The sequence below is a fragment of the Bactrocera neohumeralis genome, chromosome 3, assembly GCF_024586455.1.
Source record: "Bactrocera neohumeralis isolate Rockhampton chromosome 3, APGP_CSIRO_Bneo_wtdbg2-racon-allhic-juicebox.fasta_v2, whole genome shotgun sequence".
In the NCBI taxonomy this organism is placed as follows: Eukaryota; Metazoa; Arthropoda; class Insecta; order Diptera; family Tephritidae; genus Bactrocera; species Bactrocera neohumeralis.
In genome coordinates, this window is record NC_065920.1 from 28,558,024 (window position 1) to 28,582,362 (window position 24,339).

General features: G+C 36.5%; 1 protein-coding gene across 1 annotated transcript in view; it reads right to left on the bottom strand.

The window, feature by feature from the left end:
* LOC126752955 (odorant receptor 74a) overlaps positions 1-24,339 on the bottom strand; it is a 109,011-nt gene that overhangs the window by 64,925 nt on the left and 19,747 nt on the right. Inside the window, exons 5-6 of the mRNA XM_050464006.1 lie at positions 7,822-7,930; positions 7,487-7,645 (exon numbers count right to left, since the gene is read on the bottom strand). Of these exons, the coding sequence (XP_050319963.1) occupies positions 7,487-7,645; positions 7,822-7,930 (268 nt within the window). The remainder of the gene's footprint in view (positions 1-7,486; positions 7,646-7,821; positions 7,931-24,339) is intronic.

Below are 24,339 nucleotides of genomic sequence, written 5' to 3' on the forward strand. Positions count from 1 at the left end.
GCAATTTCTTCCGTAAGATTTAGTGTTTCTGGCGTTTTTTGTTAGTCGGTTAACGCACTTTTAGTGATTTTCAACATAACCTTTGTATGGGAGGTGGGCGTGATTATTATCGATTTCTTCCATTTTTGAACTGTATATGGGAATGCCTGAAGAAAACGACTCTGTAGAGCTTGGTTGACATAGCTATAGTAGTTTCCGAGATATGTACAAAAAACTTAGTAGGGGCGGGGCCACACCCACTTTTCCAAAAAAATTACGTCCAAATATGCCCCTCCCTAATGCGATTCTTTGTGCTAAATTTCACTTTAATATCTTTATTTATGGCTTAGTTATGACACTTTATAGGTTTTCGGTTTCCGCCATTTTGTGGGCGTGGCAGTGGGCCGATTTTGCCCATCTTCGAACTTAGCCTTCTTATGGAGCCAAGGAATACGTGTACCAAGTTTCATCATGATATCTCAATTTTTACTCAAGTTACAGCTTGCACGGACAGACGGACGGACGGACAGACAGACATCCGGATTTCGACTCTACTCGTCACCCTGATCACTTTGGTATATAAAACCCTATATCTGAAACAACCGTTATGTGAACAAAACTATAATACTCTCCTTAGCAACTTTGTTGCGAGAGTATAAAAATAAAATGGCAACTTGTCACGACCGACACGTGTTCTGTCAAAGAATGTCTATTGACAAAATACCTCTACTTCGATCACCTATTATATCGTATAGCTGTCATACAAACTGAACTATCAGATTCAAGATTTTGCATGGCAACTTCGTTATTTGTGAAGGGTATTCCAGCTTCGCTGCAACCGGAGTTAACGTTTTTTCTCGTTATTTCTAGTTAATCGAAAACAAAGTGTCAAACATTAGTCTATCTGTGATAATAATCCAAAAGTGAAATTAGTGACAGTCATAATTCTACAATGGGCCAAGGACAATAAGGCATACTTATACTCTAAAATAAACGGAAAAGCATGTCAACGCAATGTCAATACAATTCAGTTTTATTTAGCTTCCAGTGAATAATCTCTGTACACACACGTGTACGCAAATATATGTAAGTATGTTTATATAGTAGCATTGCTATTTTTAGCACAAGCTGATAAGAACAAGAATACGAGACAGATGAGATAGTATACTTCCATTTACCTACGTACATACTTACGTTTATTCACGAGCATGCATCCCTAAATACTTGCATACGCGAAGCGTGAAACATATTAACAAACGAAACAACGAAATCAATTCATAAATAACAAATACTCTTTATATTTTACATATTTTAAAAATATAGACAATTACAGTTAACCGAACTGCGAACCAGCGTTTATTCCACTATTTATGTATGACGTTTCCTACTGGGCACACATTACTTAAACTCAAGTAAGCTTTCGTCACAATTTCAAGAATTTGACTCATTATTATTCAGTATTAACTCCCACATTCTAGAAGAGGTGATAATTTCAATAAATCAGCAATGACATTTTAATGAATCTGAAACCGGAAACGCCACAAGTTGGCCAATCAAAGAGCTACACTCATTTGCACTATTGTTCTGATTCAATGAAGGCAATATTCTTTTGTCTGTCACAAATTTATGCATAATTAATACAAATACTCGTACTAGTGACGCTAGGCATTCAAATTGCCCATTCAAATTGCGCATTAAAAGCGTTTGAAAACGCTTATGTGAGGCAGAAGAGTCCAGCATCATTCTTCTTGCAACGACATAAGTGCCACAATGACGCAGGTGTCTTTTATTGTCGTCCATAGCCTCTCTCTAAATTTCCAACTAAGCTGTGGACACCTGCCGCTCCACTGACACCGTTAAATGCTCGCTATAATTTTGCTTTCAAGTATAACGTCCATCAATAAAGTTTTATAAATGATTACGTTAGACAGCGATTTGAATTATTTATTACGTTGCAAATATTGATTACACCAACAAAATTATTTATGTATAAGGAACAACAAGTACTAAAATTGAGAATGTTTGTGGCCAAATAGAGTAACATACATATAGTACCAGGTCTTCCAATGGGCATGCTATGATTTCTAAGTGTCGTTTCGGCCATTTTTAATATGTCATGCTCTGTAATTTTTTACTCTCGCAACAATGTTGCTAAAGAGAGTATTATAGTTTTGTTCACATAACCGTTGTTTGTAAGTCCTAAAACTAAAAGAGTCAGATATAGGGTTATATATACCAAAGTGATCAGGGTGACGAGTAGAGTCGAAATCCGGATGTCTGTCTGTCCGTCCGCCCGTCTGTCCGTCCGTCTGTCGTGCAAGCTGTAACTTGAGTAAAAATTGAGACATCATGATGAAACTTGGTACACGTATTCCTTTGGCTCCATAAGAAGGTTAAGTTCGAAGATGGGCAAAATCGGCCCACTGCCACGCCCACAAAATGGCGGAAACCGAAAACCTATAAAGTGGCATAACTAAGCCATAAATAAAGATATTAAAGTGAAATTTAGCACAAAGGATCGCATTAGGGAGGGGCATATTTGGACGTAATTTTTTTGGAAAAATGGGCGTGGCCCCGCCCCCTACTAAGTTTTTTGTACATATCCCGGAAACTACTATAGCTATGTCAACCAAACTCTCTCAGAGTCGTTTTCTTCAGGCATTTCCATATACAGTTCAAAAATGGAAGAAATCGGATAATAACCACGCCCACCTCCCATACAAAGGTTATGTTGAAAATCACTAAAAGTGCGTTAACCGACTAACAAAAAACGTCAGAAACACTAAATTTTGCGGAAGAAATTGCAGAAGGAAGCTGCACCCAGGCTTTTTTTTAAATTGAAAATGAGGCGTGGCGTCGCCCACTTATGGACCAAAAACCATATCTCAGGAACTACTAAACCGATTTCAATGAAATTCGGTATATAATATTTTCTTAACACCCTGATAACATGTACGAAATATGGGTGAAATCGGTTCCCAACCGCGCCTTCTTCCAATATATCGCTATTTTGAATTCCATCTAATGCCTTCTCTGTATAATATACATTAGGAACCAATGATGATAGCGGAATAAAACTTTACACAAATACGGTATTTGAAAAATATGTAAATGACGGATAATGAAATCTCGATTATCACTTTATCATGCGAGAGTATTAAATGTTCGGTGACACCCGAACTTAGCCCTTCCTTACTTGTTTTATTTGTACTCAGTAATGTTTACAATTTTATCGCTGAAATATCGGGTGATTTTTTAAGAGCTTGATAAGTTTTTTTTAAAAAAAAACGCATAAAATTTGCAAAATCTCATCGGTTCTTTATTTGAAACGTTAGATTGGTTCATGACATTTACTTTTTGAAGATAATTTCATTTAAATGTTGACCGCGGCTGCGTCTTAGGTGGTCCAATCGGAACGTCCAATTTTGGGCAACGTTTTCGAGCAGTGCGGCCGGAATAGCCCGAATTTCTTCGGAAATGTTGTCTTCCAAAGCTGGAATAGTTGCTGGCTTATTTCTGTAGACTTTAGACTTGACGTAGCCCCACAAAAAATAGTCTAAAGGCGTTAAATCGCATGATCTTGGTGGCCAACTGCCCATGCATCCCGAAAAATGCACTGTTTGGTGTGGTTTGTACGCTGGTGGAATCATTGGACCGTATTTTTTCAAAGATGCTGTTGGACGCAACGTTACGGTGAATGGCGATCGCTATCGTTCGATGCTAACAAACTTTTTGTTGCCAAAAATGGAAGAACTGAACTTGGTTGACATGTGGTTTCAACAAGATGGCGCTACATGCCACACAGCTCGCGATTCTATGGCCATTTTGAGGGAAAACTTCGGAGAACAATTCATCTCAAGAAATGGACCCGTAAGTTGGCCACCAAGATCATGCGATTTAACGCCTTTAGACTATTTTTTGTGGGGCTACGTCAAGTCTAAAGTCTACAGAAATAAGCCAGCAACTATTCCAGCTTTGGAAGACAACATTTCCGAAGAAATTCGGGCTATTCCGGCCGAAATGCTCGAAAAAGTTGCCCAAAATTGGACTTTCCGAATGGACCACCCAAGACGCAGCCGCGGTCAACATTTAAATGAAATTATCTTCAAAAGTAAATGTCATGAACCAATCTAACGTTTCAAATAAAGAACCGATGAGATTTTGCAAATTTTATGCGTTTTTTTTTAAAAAAGTTATCAAGCTCTTAAAAATCACCCGATATATACGCAAGAACAACGTTTAGAAATTATTCAATTTTATTGTCAAAATAATCGTTTTCCAATTGCAATTTCTCATGAAAATATTGCTGCCATTAAGGCAAGTGTTGCTGAATACCGCAATTTGTCGATTCCGAGACGTTCTTAAGAAATGGCACTGTTTCAAATCACAACGTGGCGGATTTTGAGAAAGGATTTGCGCTTGTGTCCCTATAAAGTTATTCTCACTCAAGAACTGAAGCCATTGGATCACCATAAACTTCGTAAATTTGCTTTTGTTTCCTTGCAACAAGTATACGATTTTTTAAGAAAATCATCTTCTCTGATAGGGCTCACTTCGATCTGAGTGGTGCGGTAAATAAACAAAAGTGTCGATTCTGATGCGAAGAAAATCTCTAAATTATTCATGAACATCCATTACATTCACCTAAATTGACAGTTTGGTTTCGTTTTTGGTTTGGTGGAATCATCGGTCCGCACTTCTTTCGAAATGAAGCTGCTGACACCGTTACTATCAATAAAGAGAGCGGTATAGATCGATGATAACCAACTTTTTATGGCCACAATTGGAAGAAGTTGATCTTGACAACATCTTGACAAACAAATAAAACGAAAACTGCAATTCAATACAGGGTGTGAACTCGCGCAATAATTAAATAAAAGTAGTATACCTATAAAAGTATGCCAAAAAATGGTTTGAATCAGATCAATAATTTCTTCCCATATAACTAATAGAAAGTTTTTCAAACTTCCGGTTGACTTTATATAACATATATTGGCTAAAATCGGGCGAAAACTTTCTTTAGACCTCATATAATGTTCAAACCTTTGCACCTGAAGGTATTTCTCTGACGTTGCCACTGGTATCGGTTACATCATAACTTAATCCTTCCTTACTTGCTTTTTGAGACTTTGTACAATTTTTGCATGATTATTTAAAATATTTCATACACCTTTTATTTTTGCATAAAATAAGAGCATTCGTTTCAAATTTAGTCTCCTCTACTTGTGTCAGTTCAGGAGGAAGAAGCCATACATAGATACATATGTAGAAGTTCACGCAAGTGAAAAAAGTTCTCCGAGCCCGGTTCACTTGGGAGTGGCCAGAAATGATTCTTTACCCTCTGGGTAGCCAAAAAAACATCTGTTCGAGAAGTAAAGTGAGAAGGCGAAAGATCCTCTCTCCAGGGTTGTGGACTGGGTTTGGTACCCGCCACATAAAACCCAGCCGCAATGAAAAGAAGAAAACAGCCTTGGATGAAGAAGACTTGCTTCAGTCAATATTATTATTAAATAGCCAGTGAGAATTTTTCAAGTGAAATTGTTTGGAAAAAATTTTGTTTTTCTTCTTTTCTGCTAATGATTATAAGAATACTATTATAAGAAACTTGCAGTCGTAGTAAAAATAATTTTTTATTCGCCTGTAATTTTATTTAATTTTTATACCCTGAACAGGGTATATTAAGTTTGTCACGAAGTTTGTAACACCCAGAAGGAAGCATTGGATACCTGATAAAGTATATATATAAATGATCAGTAGTTGAGCTGAGTCGATTTAGCCATGTCCGTCTGTCTGTCTGTATATATACGAACTAGTCCCTCAGTTTTTAAGATATCGTTTTGAAATTTTGTAAACTTCACTTTCTCTTCAAGAAGCTGCTCATTTGTCGGAACGGCCGATATCGGACCACTATAACATATAGCTGCCATACAAACTGAACGATCGGAATCAAATGCTTGTATGGAAAGCTTTCACATTTGACGTGGTATCTTCACGAAATTTGACATGGATTACTGCTTAAGGTAGTAATATAATCTCCGAAAAAATTGTTCAGATCGGATTACTGTAGCATATAGCTTCCATACAAACTGGACACATACATAGTTACTAAATCAAATGCACCTGTGAAGGGTATATTAGCTTCGGTGCAGCCGAAGTTAGCTTTTTTCTTGTTTTTTTTAACTTAAAAATCATTTCACAGAATTAATTATCAGCACTTACTTGATTCTCATGAAATGAAGTCAATCCGCCAAAGACACCCTCGCAGAAAAAATGTATATTCAGACACTTTTGTGTATATTTACATACACATACAAATGTATGTATGTTTGTATATATGTACTAATAGTTATATAATTATTTATACAGCTATAGCTCATTCATTGTCGGGAAATTCAAGCAAGCACTTAATAAAAACACATCTCTATGCAGCTGTATGTATGTACATGTACATATATGCAGACATGTATGCCGGCGTATATTTTATTTGTTACTTGTACACGAGTATGTATGAATGTATGTGAAGAAAAGTGTTATATTTACGAGTATAACTTACACGCAATCGAATTACGAGACGCGAATAATTGATTTTGATTACCCAATATTCAAGTACCGGCAGCTGCTCTTCACGAGTAATTCAAGTCAAAAGACTTTTTAATTCTGCGCTGCTTTTGTTTGTTTCCAGCTTATTGTCACGCCATGACACGCTCACTTCGAATTCATTTACATTTGTATGTATGTATGTATGTTTGTTTGTTTGTTTGCGGCGTATTTTATGCTCTTATTTCACTTTTTATGCGGCGCGTTCATGAAAATGTATAAACAAACAAAATCACGTCGGCTGCTGCCCGAAGCGAAAGTTTTAGCAGTTGGCTAATAGAGCAATGATACTTTAGCAAGCACTTGTGAGCAATTCAAAAAGCTAATAACCGTTTATTAATACGCTGCCAACGAGGAAATTGGCACTTTGACACGCACGAAATTACAGATACGTATCTGCCACACCGTGGATGCGCTGGCATGCAATTGTATATGTATGTATGTATATGTATATTTGCTTGCTGACAAGATAAATTTAAAGCGCTTCGCTTTCAGCACTATCACAGAGTTTCAACTTTTTGCAACACTTAATAAATCAAGCGCGGAACAAGCCACCGCAAGTCGCACAATAACAAAAACGTATGACAATAACGCAGCTACACACACACACACTGTATGTTGTTGTTGTTACTATTGTTATTATTATGTCGGTATTATGTTGCAATGCGTCGACGATAAGCAACACTCGCTGATTACACAATAATTACTAAGACGAATCGCATTATTCACGAAAGGTGCACCGGCACATCACGGGTGATGAGCCGAAGAAGGCGTGTGAGTAGCGCGAGAATGTTTGAAAACAACGCGGAACGCGCAGCGATGTGCAAAAACCTACTAAATGAAAAAGTCGAAATGAAATTCCCACCAACACGCTTCGTTACACACAAACACACATCGCTGCGAGCACAACTTGCCACTCAGCAGGCCACTGCCGTTGCCGCTGTCGCTTTGAGTGAAACGCCAACTGAGTTTCTGCGCGTCGATTGAGTGCCGAGTGCCTTGCGAAGTTTGTATGCGCCATAAGCATGTGTGTGGGTGTGTGAATTGGGCGAACTCAATGGCAAAGTGTCTGTAAACAAATAAAAACTGTAGCAAAAAAATAATTCAATTGAAGCACGAAGACAATAAACAAATCTTCATCCGTGACATCACATGATTGCACATAGACTTGTACCTGTACATACATATGTATGTATATGTGTGTATATATGAAATGTGATTTTGCTCTCTGCTTTGTTTGTTTACTTTGGTGAAAACTTCTCATTCAATTTAGTACCTCCGTACAGTGTCTTCGATTTGTGGCGCATTTGCACCACTGAGTAGCTGTTATGGCGCTCACTCACTTGGTGCTCAGCTGGAAATCCACTCATTTACCGGAAAACGGAATAGGAAATGCACCCAAAGACAACACACGCTTTCTTATTAGATATCCCACTGAATCAACGAATTTTAATAATATTTAATTAAATTGAAGTATATTTTGCTTCGCCCTAAAAACATTTATTTTCGATATGGAGTTCATTTGTAATTTAAGCTGTCATAAAAACTAAGCGATCGAAATTCAATTCTTGTATGGAAACTTTTGTATTTGTAAAGGGTATTACATGAAAATAAATTCGGTTAAAAAAGATATACACAAGTATATGTACATATATATTACTCTCTAATGGCAATAGTTGCGTCTATTTGTCAGAATCTTTGCCATTAGAACAAAAGAATGCGGACGAAGTCATAAAACTGCTTAAATAACACGTACCACATCATTTCTCTGCATATACATATGTACATATGTACATACATATGTATGTAGTACAAGTATAAAGATGAGAAAATTAACAATTCTTACTTCGAAGAAGTTTGACGATACTTAACTCACACAATGAGCCAGACTTGTCTGAAAGAAATGTTTTCCGATTTCAAATTTTTGCCTTAAAAACCCAAATCGCCGGTTTCCAACTACCGTAGAATTAAAATTTTACTTGAGTCTTATCTATGTATTGTTTGAAAACTACTTTTTTATTCTCATTAAAAACTTTTGGATTGAAATTCCAGCAGTTTGGTTGGTCGGAAGGAATTCGGAGTGTACCACATCTCAATAATGAAGGAAAATTGTCAACATAAAATTGATTTTTGACCTGTTTTGACTTGGTTTTTTCGGCTTCGGCTCACCTTTGCCACGATATTTCGCAAAAGATCCTTAAAAAAAATATTTCGGCGAATGAAATTTGGCAAAGAATTTAAATTAAAAAGTCTTACCATTTTTTGCCCATAGTATTATATCATGTTGTACAGCACATAGAAATCTGAACTTTCTTCTAAAGTTTTTATCCGAAAAATCGTGTTTCGGTATTATCTAAACTGCTCTATAGTGATGTAAATAACCCACATTCAAATTGAGGTGCCGTAAAAGTACTTGGTTTGCCAAAAGTTACAGATTCCACAACCTAAAAGTCCGGAACTAAAGCTTGAACCTGAAGTATTGGTAGTATAACACTTTAAGTTTTTCTCCAATAAAATTAGCTGGGTCACTCTAATTATTTGAAAATAAAAGTCAAAAAGTAGTTTCTTTTTCAATTATGTGGATTCATCAATCACCTTCCAGTTGAAAAAATGTATGGTATGTATTTATTTACTATATATCGTGTGCTTGCAAGTGAGCATTTAACCATGGCTTGTTATAGCTATGTATCCTTAGACGTAAATTGTAATAGACTAAGTACATCAAAAGAAAATGTGAAATAAAATGATTGGTGTCAAGTCAAGATACCACACAGGCTAATGCAGACGAATGTCCATTGGTGTTATACCTTAAAATATTGAAAAGAAAAAAATTATTTCTAACAAGTAAGGAAGGGCTAAGTTCGGGTGTCACCGAACATTTTGTACTCTCGCACGATAAACTGATAATCGAGATTTCATTATCCGTCATTTACATATTTTTCAAATGCTGTATTTGTGTAAAGTTTTATTCCGCTATCATCATTGGTTCCTAATGTATATATTATACAGAGAAGGCATCAGATGAAATTCAAAATAGCGTTATATTGGAAGAAGGCGTGGTTGTGAACCGATTTCACCCATATTTCGTACATGTCATCAGGGTGTTAAGAAAATATTATAACCGAATTTCATTGAAATCGGTCTAGTAGTTCCTGAGATATGGTTTTGGTCCATAAGTGGGCGACGCCACGCCCATTTTCAATTTTTAAAAAAAGCCTGGGTGCAGCTTCCTTCTGCCATTTCTTCCGTAAAATTTAGTGTTTTTGACGTTTTTTGTTAGTCGGTTAACGCACTTTTAGTGATTTTCAACATAACCTTTGTATGGGAGGTGGGCGTGGTTATTATCCGATTTCTTCCATTTTTGAACTGTATATGGAAATGCCTGAAGGAAAAGACTCTATAGAGTTTGATTGACATAGCTATAGTAGTTTCCGAGATATGTACAAAAAACTTAGTAGGGGGCGGGGCCACGCCCACTTTTCCAAAAAAATTACGTCCAAATATGCCCCTCTCTAATGCGATCCTTTGTGCCAAATTTCACTTTAATATCTTTATTTATGGCTTAGTTATGACACTTTATAGGTTTTCGGTTTTCGCCATTTTGTGGGCGTGGCAGTGGGCCGATTTTGCCCATCTTCGAACTTAACCTTCTTATGGAGCCAAGAAATACGTGTACCAAGTTTCATCATGATATCTTAATTTTTACTCAAGTTACAGCTTGCACGGACGGACGAACGGACAGACAGACATCCGGATTTCAACTCTACTCGTCATCCTGATCACTTTGGTATATATAACCCTATATCTGACTCTTTTAGTTTTAGGACTTACAAGCAACTATTATACTCTCCTTAGCAACTTTGTTGCGAGAGTATAAAAACTTACGAAGGTCATGACGAGCATTAGAAATAGAAAGCTGGAGAAACTGTGTAGGATTCGTAGAAGTTCAAAGCTTCTTTCATTTGTCACACAACTGTTTCATCTACTGTTATATTCTATTCTCTCATTAGTACATAGCTTTGGGAAAGGGTTGAGACCATAACCTACGTTAATAGACAACCGCAACTGTGTCGGTGACAGAACCGAAAAACTATACATTATACATAAAGAATTCGATTTTTTTTTTGTAATAATTAAAAAAAGAACGATTTTTTCATTAAATTTATCTGTTTGTGCTCTCTGCGCGTGTTAGTTTCCAGTGAATGAACAGGAACAACAATTTAGATGAAAAAGAGAGCAAATGGAAATAATACTTGTCAAAATTTTCTATGCACAATTTATAACTTTATAGATATTCTTGCGCAACATTATGATTTTTGCTAAATAAAAAAAATGTTAATACCATCGTGCGGTGGACATTTAGCATATGTACGCGCAACAAACTCAAAGCACACTCGAGGCATTCTGCGACAGTGTAATTGCTTGTTTCCCGTCAAGTGTGTCAGTATGAATCTGTATGATAGCAGGCATTGTTAGTGACACAGTAACGGATAATTATGTAGATATGTATACATGTATGTACTGAAACACTTCGCTTGAGATTAAAGCTGTGATTCTTAACACAAAAGGACAATGTTTGATGAAGACATCTAAAATGCGTTCTCTTTTGTGGATAAGTGCCAGAATGGATTTTTAGAGAGAGATGTACAAATACATAAATGTTTTGTACAATAATAAAAATATACACTGAATTTAGGAATGTGTGCCTTTTCTTTGACAGAATTGGGGCTTAAAACACGCTTCGACGCTTAACTACTGATATTGAAAAATTTGTTCTACTAAGTAGTATGTATTCTCTTCGCCTGCAATCGCATTTCTGACAACTTGGACCATTGCGACGCAGAAGCTAATCCTGGCGGATTTTTCTGGGCTCACATACCAAGGAGGGCTGTGTGGACAAGAAGACGTCGCTGGAGAAGATGCGCAGTAAGCTTTTTCACGGATGGGTCGAAACTTTGAGAAAAGGCTGAAGAGAAAGCTTACTGTAAGTAAGTCTCCGTCAAGCTTAAAGTAAGTAAAGTCCTCTCTCGACGAACAAAAACCAAACTCTATAAGTCACTCATTATTCCCGTCCTGCTATGTGGTGCAGAGGCATGGACGATGACAACATATGATGAGTCGACGTTGCGAGTTTTCGAGAGATATACGACGCCATTGACATAGTTCAGCGAATCAAGAGACAGCGGCTGCACTGGCTAGGTCAAGTCATACGTATGGACGAAAATACTCCAGCTCTGAAAGTATTCGACGCAATACCCGCCTGGGGAAGCAGAGAAAGAGGAAGACCTCCACTCCATTGGAAAGACCAGGTGGAGAAGGACCTGGCTACACTTGGAATCTGCAATTGTCGCCACGTTGACAAGATTTCAACCCATGTAGAGATCTAAAACACAAAAAACAAGAAGATTCTTTATTAGTAAGGATGTCGTTATCGGGTTGACCATTTTCAAAAAAAAATTACAAAATGGCGTCGATTTGAAAAAAAAATTTTTTTTACCCGATTTTCTCGACCTTTTCGAATTTTTTAAAAATACTTTAAATCAAAATTTTCGGGAATCCAAGGCAGACACGATAGAGCATTGTATAAAGAAGATATATACCAAATTTCAAAGGAATCGGTTCAGTAGAACTTGAGATATCATGTCAACCACCTCAAAAAGAGTACTTTCGAGAAAAACGCGTTTGAAGTTTAGGAGACAATTCTAGTGAATACGGACGCCACGTCACAAAATCGGCTGTATTTCCGAAAATAAGTCGAATTTTGAAAAAAATTTCCAAGGTCATATTTTTGAAAGTCTAAACTTTCAAAATATGCAAAAAAAAATCGATTTTTTCAAAATCCTAGACCAGAATACCCCCTTAAAACTGGACTTTTGGAGCTCTTCTGTACTGAGTAGGCGTTGGTTGACAATCAGCCTGCGAGATCCTGCTGACCAAGAAATGTAGGAGTTCTATTGAACTACTTGTCCTTAGCAAAGTTCATCTTGCCGCAGTCGGTCGCGAACTGCCAAAGTTATTTGGAAGAAGGTGAGGTGGAAACATTCAGACACTTAATCCTCCATTCACCATTTTTTGTAAGATTTAGGTTATCACACCTCGGCAGTCAACCTTCGGCAAACCAGGAAACAAAACCGAAACTCACATTAGTCACCTCAGCAAACTTGTGGTCGGTTCAAAGCGATTCGTCGATTTATGAGGGTATTTAGAATCAATTTTATAGGAGTTCTAGATACCACAAAGGAACTAAACTTATGTATTAGTGATATTGAGGTTATGAGATTTATTTTTTATCTGTAAGAGCGCCCACAGAGTCAACGCGGAGCCGAGTGTAAAGATTAGTAAATGTCAACAATAAAAGCTCAACTCTAAAGCTTAAGCACAGAAATTATGGAACATAAGATTGTAATAAATCCCCAAATAATTTGTATTTTAGAAACTAAAATTTTAAATGAAGTTTATGCAAGCTAAAGTTGTAATTGTATACGTAATTTTTTTATAAGTAACCGTTTCAAAAAATATCTCATAAATTTGTGACAAATCAAGTACAAAACGGAACCAACAACGTTTTATAAATTCTCAGCAAAATATTACGAGTATAACAACTACCAGTTATTCAGCATCATTAAGCAAAAATAACAAGGAAACAACAAAACTAGTGAAGCGATCACAACGAGAAAAAGCTTATCATCAATATCATATCTGCTACACAGCAAGTCAGTGAACTCACCTAGTTATGGCGCACACAATAACACAACTGCACACAAATACACACAGACTACATAAGTGCGCAGAAATTAAGCATAACGAAAATCTTTAATTAAAAATCGAATCACAAACAATCATAAATCAAAATTATACAGTATAAATGTAGGTGTGTACTATCAGCTGTTTATTAAATGTAGAAAGCTTTAAATAAAATTCTGAATCAAATACATGCAATTCATCAAATAGTTAATATTTTGTATTTATCAACCGAACCGATATCCGATTTGAAAATTGGTTTCCTCTAACTGCTATTTATCTCCACGCAAATGTGCACCGCAATGTCAACATAATTGGCAATAAACCGTCAATGACTTACATTTCAAGCGACTTAGTAGGCGAAGCAATTGAAGCAAACGGTAAAAATAAGCATAATCTCAAAATAATGGCATAGAGAGTTGGCGAGATGTGAAATGTATCATTAACACATGATTTGTTGTATACTTATATAATATCGAATTGGCCACATTAAATATTTGGATTACAAATTTCGGTAATTGAAATAGAGAAACAAATATAGAGCACAATACCAGCTTATTTCTCTAAGTATAGCAAATTGAAAATTTCGCCAACTTGCGGTTACATCATATTACAATATGATTACATGCTCGTATTCACATATACATACATAAGTATATATAGTTATTCAAGAGAAAACTTTTGTGGTACATAACATTTTCTATGAAGGGCACCGCAAACCTATTTTTTTCCAGACACGTTCAAATAGTTGCTGCCATCAATTTTAGATAAATTTAAATTTGATATTGTTATGTTGAAAACTACAAAAAGTGCGATAACTCACTGACTAAATGCGCTTTATACATTAAATTTTACAACCAAGATAGTATGGAAGGACTTTCTAGCGCCAAGTATAAAAATTGGACAAAAAGCTTAGCACTGTCCACCTTTACCTCAGGAACTGCTTGACAAATTTCAACTAAATTTGGTGTGTCCAATTAACCACACATTCTTATTAGATAATTATAACAAAATTTTCCAACTGTTTCTTTCAATTTACAGTATTCAAATCAAACATTAATGAAGTTATCGGAATAAAACTTTGCACAAAGCATCTATCGGTCAATATGTAAGAAGTCTTAATGAAATTCACAAAGAATATCTCTCTATTCATACAAGGTCTGTCACAAAAGAAACAGGATTTAAAAAAAAACAACAAGAAATTAATATTTTTCAAAAGTTATATTTTTTTATTCAAAGTAGTTTCCTTGTGCTTCGGTACAGCGTTTAGCCCGGTCAATTAGCATTTCAAATGAGTGTTTAAGGTCATTTTTCGGAATGCTCTTGAGAATATCGGTCGTCGCCTTTTGGATAGCTGAAATGTCCTGAAACCAGTGTCCTTTCATGGGCAAATGAAGTTTTCCAAATAGGTAAAAATCACAGGGTGCCAGATCAGGTGAGTAGGGTGAGTCATTAATGGTTAATATGGAGTTTTTTGTCAAAAAATCAGTGACAAGCGTCGACCGATGACACGGCGCATTATCGTGCAACAGGCGCCAGGACCCTGCCTCACGGTATTGTTGTCGAGCACGACGAATGCGTGACAAAAGACGCTTCATAACACCAAGGTAAAACACAGCATTAATCGTTTGGCCAGGTGGGACGAACTCTCGGTGTACAATACCCTCGGAATCGTAAAAACAAATCAGCATTGTCTTTATTTTTGACTTCTGAAGACGACCGACTTCTGATCATCACAGAGGTCCTCACGACCTGCTTGGAATCGCTTAAACCACTCATGCACATTACTACGGTATAGGCACTGATCACCATAAACTTTTTTCATCATTTGAAATGTTTCAGTAAACGTTTTCCCAAGTTTAAAACAAAATTTCATATTTGCTCTTTGTTCAAAATGCATTTTGCATTTTAAAGCTGCTGTCACTTTTTGATCGATAACATCGATTGTAGTTTTCCAATTGTCTCAAAATTTTTACGAAATGTCAACAAGAGATCAAACTTTTTATTTGATATACCCACCAATAGGTGGCGCCACCAGAAACAGTTATATTTAAAAAGTTTTGTTTCTTTTGCGACAGACCTTGAACAATGAAGTAATAAGGGCAATAGTTCCCGTAGTCCCCATATACCTAAAATAAGTTATAACTACAAATATTGATCTATCTGTGAGGTTTCTTAATAAAATTCAAAGAAACTTTTTTTAAGTAGGGGAAAACCTCAGAAGCCAACTTGCGGAACTTCATTCCGCTATACTTAACCAACTCCCAACTCTATACTTTCCCACGGAACCACCTGATTAAGCATTATTTAAGTCTCCTCTATGGCACGGACTGACGTCCAACTTGCTCTATACTTGTATGTCTCAATTTTGTCATGATTGAGGCTGCCGCGTCACTGACAGCTTGATAGCAGCTCTCCTCACTACCACCGAGTGTATTCTTAAGTTGTTTTCTTGTACTTAAAAAGCAACACATGGGACAATTCGGACTAAATTCTAAAACACAGACATGTCCACTTAATATTTGGATTAGGTGGAAATCCAGATCCCCATGTCGTCTGTCTACTTACTTAAACTTACTTACTTAAATTTGAGTCTTGAGTCTATTATTACTCCCAGATACCTTAGTTGTGGCTGTGAATGAATCTCACACTCCCCTACGGTATGAGATACAATACTTTGCTCCACTGTTCTAGTACTTATGAGCTCCGCCAGTTCTAAACTCATTGAGAAGAATCATTGGCGCCGACCGTTTATGCACTCATTGTATTTGCTCCGGAAATCCTCAAGGTGTTTAGCCACTGCAACCACAATATGGTCGACTGCGTTTACAATTAATTTAACGGCTTTTGGATGGTGTCTTCTTAGCACCCGTTCATACATTAGGTTCCATAGAAGAGCTGTATTGAATAATAGTCGCCTGTTTTCCAAATAACTCATAATAATTTTAAAAGATATGATCACATTCAGGGTGATAAGCGCGTTTTGTTCGCCTTTCCATCGCTTGCCACTTACTGTGCATTTCGCAGTGTCACCGACAATGTTTAGTGCGTCAATGGTGGACCTCGTTTTCATAAAGCGGTATTGACTTTCTTACAATCCGGCGGCTTTCTGGATTACTAACTCCAAAGGGTCTACATTAAGGATATGTCGTAAAACCAAAACTGGATAAAATCGAGTCAAAATATTACCAAGCGATATATGTATACCAAATATAATATATAGTATAATCGTATATATTAAATTTATCATCTTAACTTAAATACCTTGATGTATTACTTTACATTTCGGACAAGCAAAATGTGTTGAAACTAAGCGAGTCTACGACCTATAATATAATATAATTAGGTATATTAATGTACTTCTTTCACACTTTCGGTCTTGCCACCAGTTGCTACAGAGTATTATAGTTTTGTTCACCTAACGGTTGTACGTATCACCTAAAACTAAGCGAGATAGATATAGAGTTATGTATATATAAATGATCAGGATGACGAGAAAATCCGTCTGATTGCCTATCTGTCCGTCCGTGCAAGCTATAACTTGAGTAAAAATTGAGATATCTTAATGAAACTTGGTACAGGTTCCTTAGTACAAAAAAAAATTCGAGTTCGTAGATGGGCGTAATCGGACTACTGCCACGCCCACAAATCGCCATTAACCGTAAATATATAAATTGCCATAACTAAGCACTAAATTTAGGTAAAAACTGTAATTCGGCACAAGGTATTGCAGTAGCAAGGGACATCTGTGAGCAAAATATTTCGAGAAGGTGGGCGTGATCCCGCCCTCTAATATGTTTCATGTACATACATATCTCCTAAACCGCTGAAGCTAGAACAACCAAAATTACTGAGTACAAATCTTATAAAAACTTCTACCGACAATGCGAAAATGGATAAAATCGGAGGATAACTCCGCCACTCTCCATATAACGGTGCCGTTAAAAACTACTAAAAGTGCAATAAATAAATAACAAAATACGCCAGAGACATTAAATTTTACCACCGAGATGATATGAGAGAGCTTTATAGGAGCTGGTGTGAAAATTGGACGATGGGCGTGGCACGCTCACGTTTTGGTGAAATCTCATATCTCGGGATCCGACGAACCGATTTCAACAACTTTGCACGAATAATGTCTTTAGTGTGCGCCATCTTATGACCAAAAATTGTTTAAATGTATTTAAAAACTGGTAAAGCCCATATACATGTACCGAATATTAAGATCCCGGTACCTATAGTTAACTTTTGATCGAAAATGTTGTTCAATGTGTGATATATAGTACATTCATATATAATTGAAATTAAAGGATAATCCTTCTCTTATAATGGGATGTCTGTCTGTCAAAAATGGGTTGAATAGGACCATTACTTCCCTTAGCCCCATATACCTAATACAAAGATTTTCGAGCCTCCAGGTGAATTTATGCTGGATATATTGGCCAATATATTAGTTATCCCAATGAAAACAAGAGAGCGTGTTATTATCATAACAGTGTATCTTTGTGCCTAAAATAGATACATTTGAGCGAAAACTGGGCCTAGTCCCTATATAACTAATATCAGAATTTTCGAAAATCTGGCTGACTTTACTCTATATGTTTGGTTTTACAACTTAAAATATTTCCCTGGATTTGATCCTTGCAAGTTACAAGAGTATAAAAGGTTTGGTTGCACCGGAACTGAGCCCTTTCTTATTTGTTTAAAGTAAAGTTTTGCCTACTCCTGAAGTTATTTCCTGGCTTTAATTTTTTCGAGAGTATAAAATGTTCGGTTACAACCGAACCTAGCTCTTTTTTACTTGCTTAGTAATTCCTCGAATGACATGCTTTAATCGCTTAATAAGAGCTTGAGCATGCATCAATATTGCATCATTTCCTTTATTTGCTATAGATTTTTATATACATACATACATACATAATGCTCTTATAATAAACTGTGGCAAGCCAATCCCATTCGATGCACCCAAAATAATCAATTTAAAAATTAATTTATAAAATAATAATAATCACAATTGTTTGACTTAAATATACCGTATAAAAAATTCATATTTATATCACAATACAATGTATGTATGTATGTATGTATATTGTCAAGCAAATAAATTTTTTGCGATCTGCAGTTTCATTCACGCCATCGCCCATATAAATACAAAAGAAGATAAACGCATATTCCAAAATGAACTGTCGCTTGTTTACTCAACACTTCCATAATTTGTTTATTTGCCTTCATACTCGACCGAATATGCGAGTCAATTTGCGGCAGTCGCAGCTTTGCGGTTGCAAATATCAGAAGACACAAATGAATTACTGAATTGTTGCCGATATCGCATTATTTTTCATGACACATGCATACTTTTGTGCTATATACACATCGCCGGTTACATAATTTTTTACTACTTTTACATAATTGAATATGTTTATGTACCCAGCAGTGACTGAAGCACTCTACAATTAATATTAGTTGCAAACCCAACTAGTCAATCGCAAATTTTCACCTGACAAATAGAGCAATCTCAAATCTTCTTCTTCTTTATTGGCGTAGATATCGCTTAGGCGATTATCGCCGACTTTAAAACAGCACGCCAATTGTTCTTCCTTTGCACTGTTTGGCGCCAATTGGAGATTTCAAGTATAGCCAGGTCCATCTCCATCTGGTCTTTCCAACGGAGCGGATGTCTTCCTCTTCCTCTGCTTCCCCGACGGGTACTGCGTCAAATATTTTCAGAGTTTTCATCCATTCGGATGACGTGACAATCTAGTCAGCGTAGCCGCTGCCTCTTAATTCGCTGAACTATGTCAATGTCGTCGAATATCTCGTACAGCTCTTCGTTCCATCGAATCATTGCAAAACCTTTCTCTCGAAAACTCGTAACGCCGACTCATCAGATTTTATCATCATCCAAGTCTCTGCACCATAAAGCAGGACGTGAATGATGAGTGACATGTGGAGTTTGATGTTTGTTGGTCGAGAGAGAACTTTACATCTCAATTGCTTACTGAGTCTGAAGTAACATCTGTTGGCAAGAGTTATTCTGCGTAGGATTTCGAGGCTGATGTTGTTGTTGGTGTAAATGCTGGTTCCAAGGTAGGCAAAATTATCTACGACGACCGTTTGTTTGATGACGGAAGATATTTCGTCTTGTCCTCGTTCTGGAAAAAACAAAACTAACGGCGCGATTGTTGAGGCCAATGATGTCAATATCAACGGCGTACGCCAGCATCTGTACACGCATCTGTACACTCAAATATCGGTTCCAAATAGACAAGTAGCATTCATATCTGGTGCTATTATGGGTTAAAGCCAATATCTCAAATAACAATTCAAGTATATTAGTTGTTTGAAGAATCTAATCCTAATTATTATATGTAGAAAATGTAAAATTGTAGTATAGAGACATGCGTTTAGTTCCAGGGGATCAAGAACCTCCTACCTCATACTCTGTTTCTAATCTGAAACTAAGGCTTTTAATGTAGGGATGCCAAAGTAGGTTGCGAACGCCCTTTTATAAACCCGTGGTTCGTAATATCAGATAGTTGTTATCGTAATGTACAAGGTCTGTCGCAAAAGAAACAGAACTTTTTAAATATAACTGTTTCTGGTAGCGCCACCTATTGGTGGGCATATGAAATAAAAAGTCTGATCTCTTGTTGACATTTCTTAAAAATTTTAAGACAATTGGATAACTACAATCGATGTTATCGATCAAAAAGTGACAGCAGCTTTTGGTCATCGGTCGTAAAATGCACAGAGCAAATATGAAATTTTGTTTTAAACTTGGGAAAACGTTTACTGAAACATTTCAAATGATGAAAAAAGTTTATGGTGATCAGTGGCTATCCCGTAGTAATGTGCAAAGTGTAAATGAGTGGCTTAAGCGATTCCAAGAAGGTCGTGAGGACCTCTGTGACGATCAGAAGTCGGTCGTCTTCAGAAGTCAAAAATAAAGACAATGCTGATTTGTTTTTACGATTCCGAGGGTTTTGTACACCGAGAGTTCGTCCCACCTGGCCAAACGATTAATGCTGTGTTTTACCTTGGTGTTATGAAGCGTCTTTTGTCACGCATTCGTCGTGCTCGACCACAATAACGTGAGGCAGGGTCCTGGCGCCTGTTGCACGATGATGCGCCGTGTCATCGGTCGACGCTTGTCACTGATTTTTTGACAAAAAACTCCATATTAACCATTAATCACTCACCCTACTCACCTGATCTGGCACCCTGTAATTTTTACCTATTTGGAAAACTTCATTTGCCCATGAAAGGACACTGGTTTCAGGACATTTCAGCTATCCAAAAGGCGACGACCGATATTCTCAAGAGCATTCCGAAAAATGACCTTAAACACTCATTTGAAATGCCGGGCTAAACGCTGTATCGAAGCACAAGGAAACTACTTTGAATAAAAAAATATAACTTTTGAAAAATATTAATTTTTTGTTGTGTTTTTTAACAGTCCTGTTTCTTTTGTGACAGACCTTGTATGAATTCGATTTTTGAAAAAAGTCAGAATCAAACTCAGAAATCGTTGCAAATACTACCCCTAAAATCGCTCATTTGGAAGAAATATACTTTTGGAAAAGACGAATACAGTACAGTATCAGGCAATATTCGAACTCAATATCATACTCTCCACACAGCAATTCATTATATTATATTAAATATTTTAGAGTCTAAAATGCTATAATAATCACTGAGCACACTTTCGATAATGAAGCGAATAACAAACGTAAAAACGAAAAATTAAACTCAAATTGGCCTAAAGCTTTCCAACTCTTGAACCGGATGATTTAATGAAATCGAAAAATATTGCTCTGAAATTCTTGCTCAATAACCGGTATTCGAAAGAATGTGCCTTGTTGTTTGTTTGCATATGTAAATAAGCTCGTAAATTGTTACAAACAGTAGCCGATACACAGTCTCCAAACGAACTCGCGCCTTTCGCCGAATATTCAGCGCATTCAGGTCTAAATTTATTTTCTAATTATTTATGAGCACAACTCACCGCTCACATTTGCCAGTTCACGTTTCCGTGGCGCTCTTTTCATTGTCTATGCAAATTTAAATTTAAATGTCGCAAGAACACATGTGAATGAATGCCTCAGCAATAAATAAAAGCGATCGGAACTATTTATTTTAAATGAGATATTATGTATGTATGCATGTATAAACCAGTTGAGAACCTGCTGCGGGCTGTGATAGTTTCAAACTGAACACTTGCCAAAATGAACTTCAGTGCATGCGAAAATATGGTAGGGTCTTAAATCGGCTTAAGCAGAGAACATACAAGTTACAACTTGCTTTACGTTCTTTGGTTCCGGGACCGTTTAAAGATTGTTCTAAACATATGAACGAACTAATTAAGTCATTTAATATATTACTCTTTTATATATCCTCCAAAAAGTCACAGTCCATCGAAAAACCCATATCAACGACACATGTGCTAACACCTTTAACATATCAAAAGCTTGCCGTACTACCCATTTAATATATACATAAGTATATATATATAACAAGCTGCCGAAAATCCAAACATTTTGACAAAACTTTTTTCCGAAAATTTATTTGTCTGTTCGCTTAAATTCTGGCTGCTGAACACTTAAAAGGTACGTCTTACGTAGAATAAGAGAAAGTACGCGAGGGGAGATATTAGAAAGGTTGTCAAGTGGCAATTCTCAACCCTCACATTTGCGGTTGTGAACACTTTGGTGAGAATTTCACACACTTCCCTTTTTATTCAGCCAGACGATGCTCTGTATGTTAATGTGTTGAATTACAGAAAGGTGTTGTGAGCAGGAGAGCCTTGGCACGGACACTGCGATTAAGGTGGCCTCATACAATTTTAAGCGCATTATGCGCAAAATAACTGTACTCATACATACATATGTAGATGGTTGAACGGTGTAGCTGGTGGCAATTCGTGAATTATAAGCATAACGGCACCGCATTAACGGCTTTACTAATGTGTTCTAACAGTTGTTCCTAATCTCTTGTTTATTAGTTCAAAAATGTGTAGATTTTCACGCACTTTCCGTGTAATTCTTTATACATCTCTCGCTGTTCATATTAAAAATTTCTTTACATATTTTGGGGCATTGAATGAAACACATCTACAAAGGGGATTCAGATACGAACAATTTTCGACTTAAAACCGTTAGAAGATCACTAAAATAAATTAAATTAATTTTTCTGAATTATGTAAAAGTATACTGAAACTTTCTAATCATAAAAAAACGTCTTTGATCCCTAGTCCGAATAGTATGTACTAAAAGGTATACATATAGCATGCTCCTTTCATTTATTCATTTGACGCTCAAAAAGTTTTTCCTTATATAAATCGAGAGCCAATCCAATTATTTCTAATTTATATACAAACTTTACTCATGAGGACGGGCACAGAGTTTCAAAATGATCAGATAACCCAACAAAATGATATTATAGTTCCTGCCTGACCATCTAAACAATTAATTGGTAACAACCCTAAGTTCCTAAACTTTTTTCACCATCGAACCTAAAGCCTATAGCGATAAAAAAACAATTCTCGAAACTGTGCTTGTTTTTTATTTTTATTTAAAATATTAGAACACATATTTTGGTGAAGGAAAAGTGGTACCCAAAACACATAGGAACGTAAAACAACTCTTTGTCAAGTGGATTGAAAACCCCATTTCAAAAGCATTGATGCAGGCGGGTAAGTTGTCACCCTCCGACGCCGATTCGCTGAATATTACTAAAAACGAATCTGCTGGTTATATAGCTGTTCTTGTTGTTGTATTTGCTGCTATATCTGTTATTGCTGCATATTAATAATCACTTCCCTTACGTTTTGAGCAAACTTCGCTGAATCCACAATGTTTCTAGATACTTCTGTGAGGTTCGCTGTGTCTTTGGTTCTATAGAACGCGCCAGAGAAAGTATTGAAAGTAATAGCTTACAGTTTTTTATATTCTGAGCAGGGTATATTAAGGTTGCAACGAAGTTTTTAACATTCAAAAGGAAACGAACAAAACTCTAACAAAAAATATATATACAAGTATAATTGATCACAGCGATGAGCTTCGTTTTTGAGATAAGCTGAGAAGCTGCTCATTTGTCAGAACCATCAATATCGGACCACTATAGCATTAAACTGTGCTATCAATATCCAATCTTTGTATAGAAAACTGTTTTATTTGACAATATACCTCTATCTTCACGAAATTCGGCATGACATATTTGTAGCTGTCACACAAACTGGCAAAGTCAAGTCTTGTATGGAATCTTTTGTATTTGTGAAGGGTATTATAGTTTTTTATAAATGCAGCTAACTAAAACAAACTTGCTGGCAAAAGGTATTTTTCTTCATACACTGTGAAAATGGGTAAAATCACGGTATATAATAGGTTGTCAAAAAAGTCTTGCGGTATTTTCGCTAGTTGGCGCTGAAAGCGCGTAGTTCTAGTTTTATTCGTCGCATCGGATCATGCTATACCTTTTTGGAATGCTCATTTCACGCGCTAACACGTGTTTGATTGATTGTCGTTTCTTTTAAGTCGTTCGTGAGTTATAGCGTCGCAAACATGGAGGAAAATAAAGAGAAAATACGGCATATTTTACAGTACTACTACGATAAAGGCAAAAATGCATCTCAAGCCGCCAATAAAATTTGTGCAGTTTATGGACCCGATACAGTTTCCATTTCCACCGCACAACGATGGTTTCAACGTTTTCGTTCTGGTGTAGAGGTGGTCGAAGATGCGCCACGCTCCGGAAGGCCTGTCGTCGAAAATTGCGATAAAAATCTAAAATTGAATTGGTCGAAAGAGACCGGCATAATAGCAGCCGTAGCATCGGTCAAGAGCTGGGCATGAGTCATCAAAAATTCATTTCAATTTCAATAAAAAAAAAAAAAAAATCAATAAAAATACCGCAAGACTTTTTTGACAACCCATTATAATAACGGTTATGTTGAAAACTTATAAAAGTAAGATAATTCACTGAATAAATGCGCCACAAGCGTTAAATTACCAAATCAAGATGATT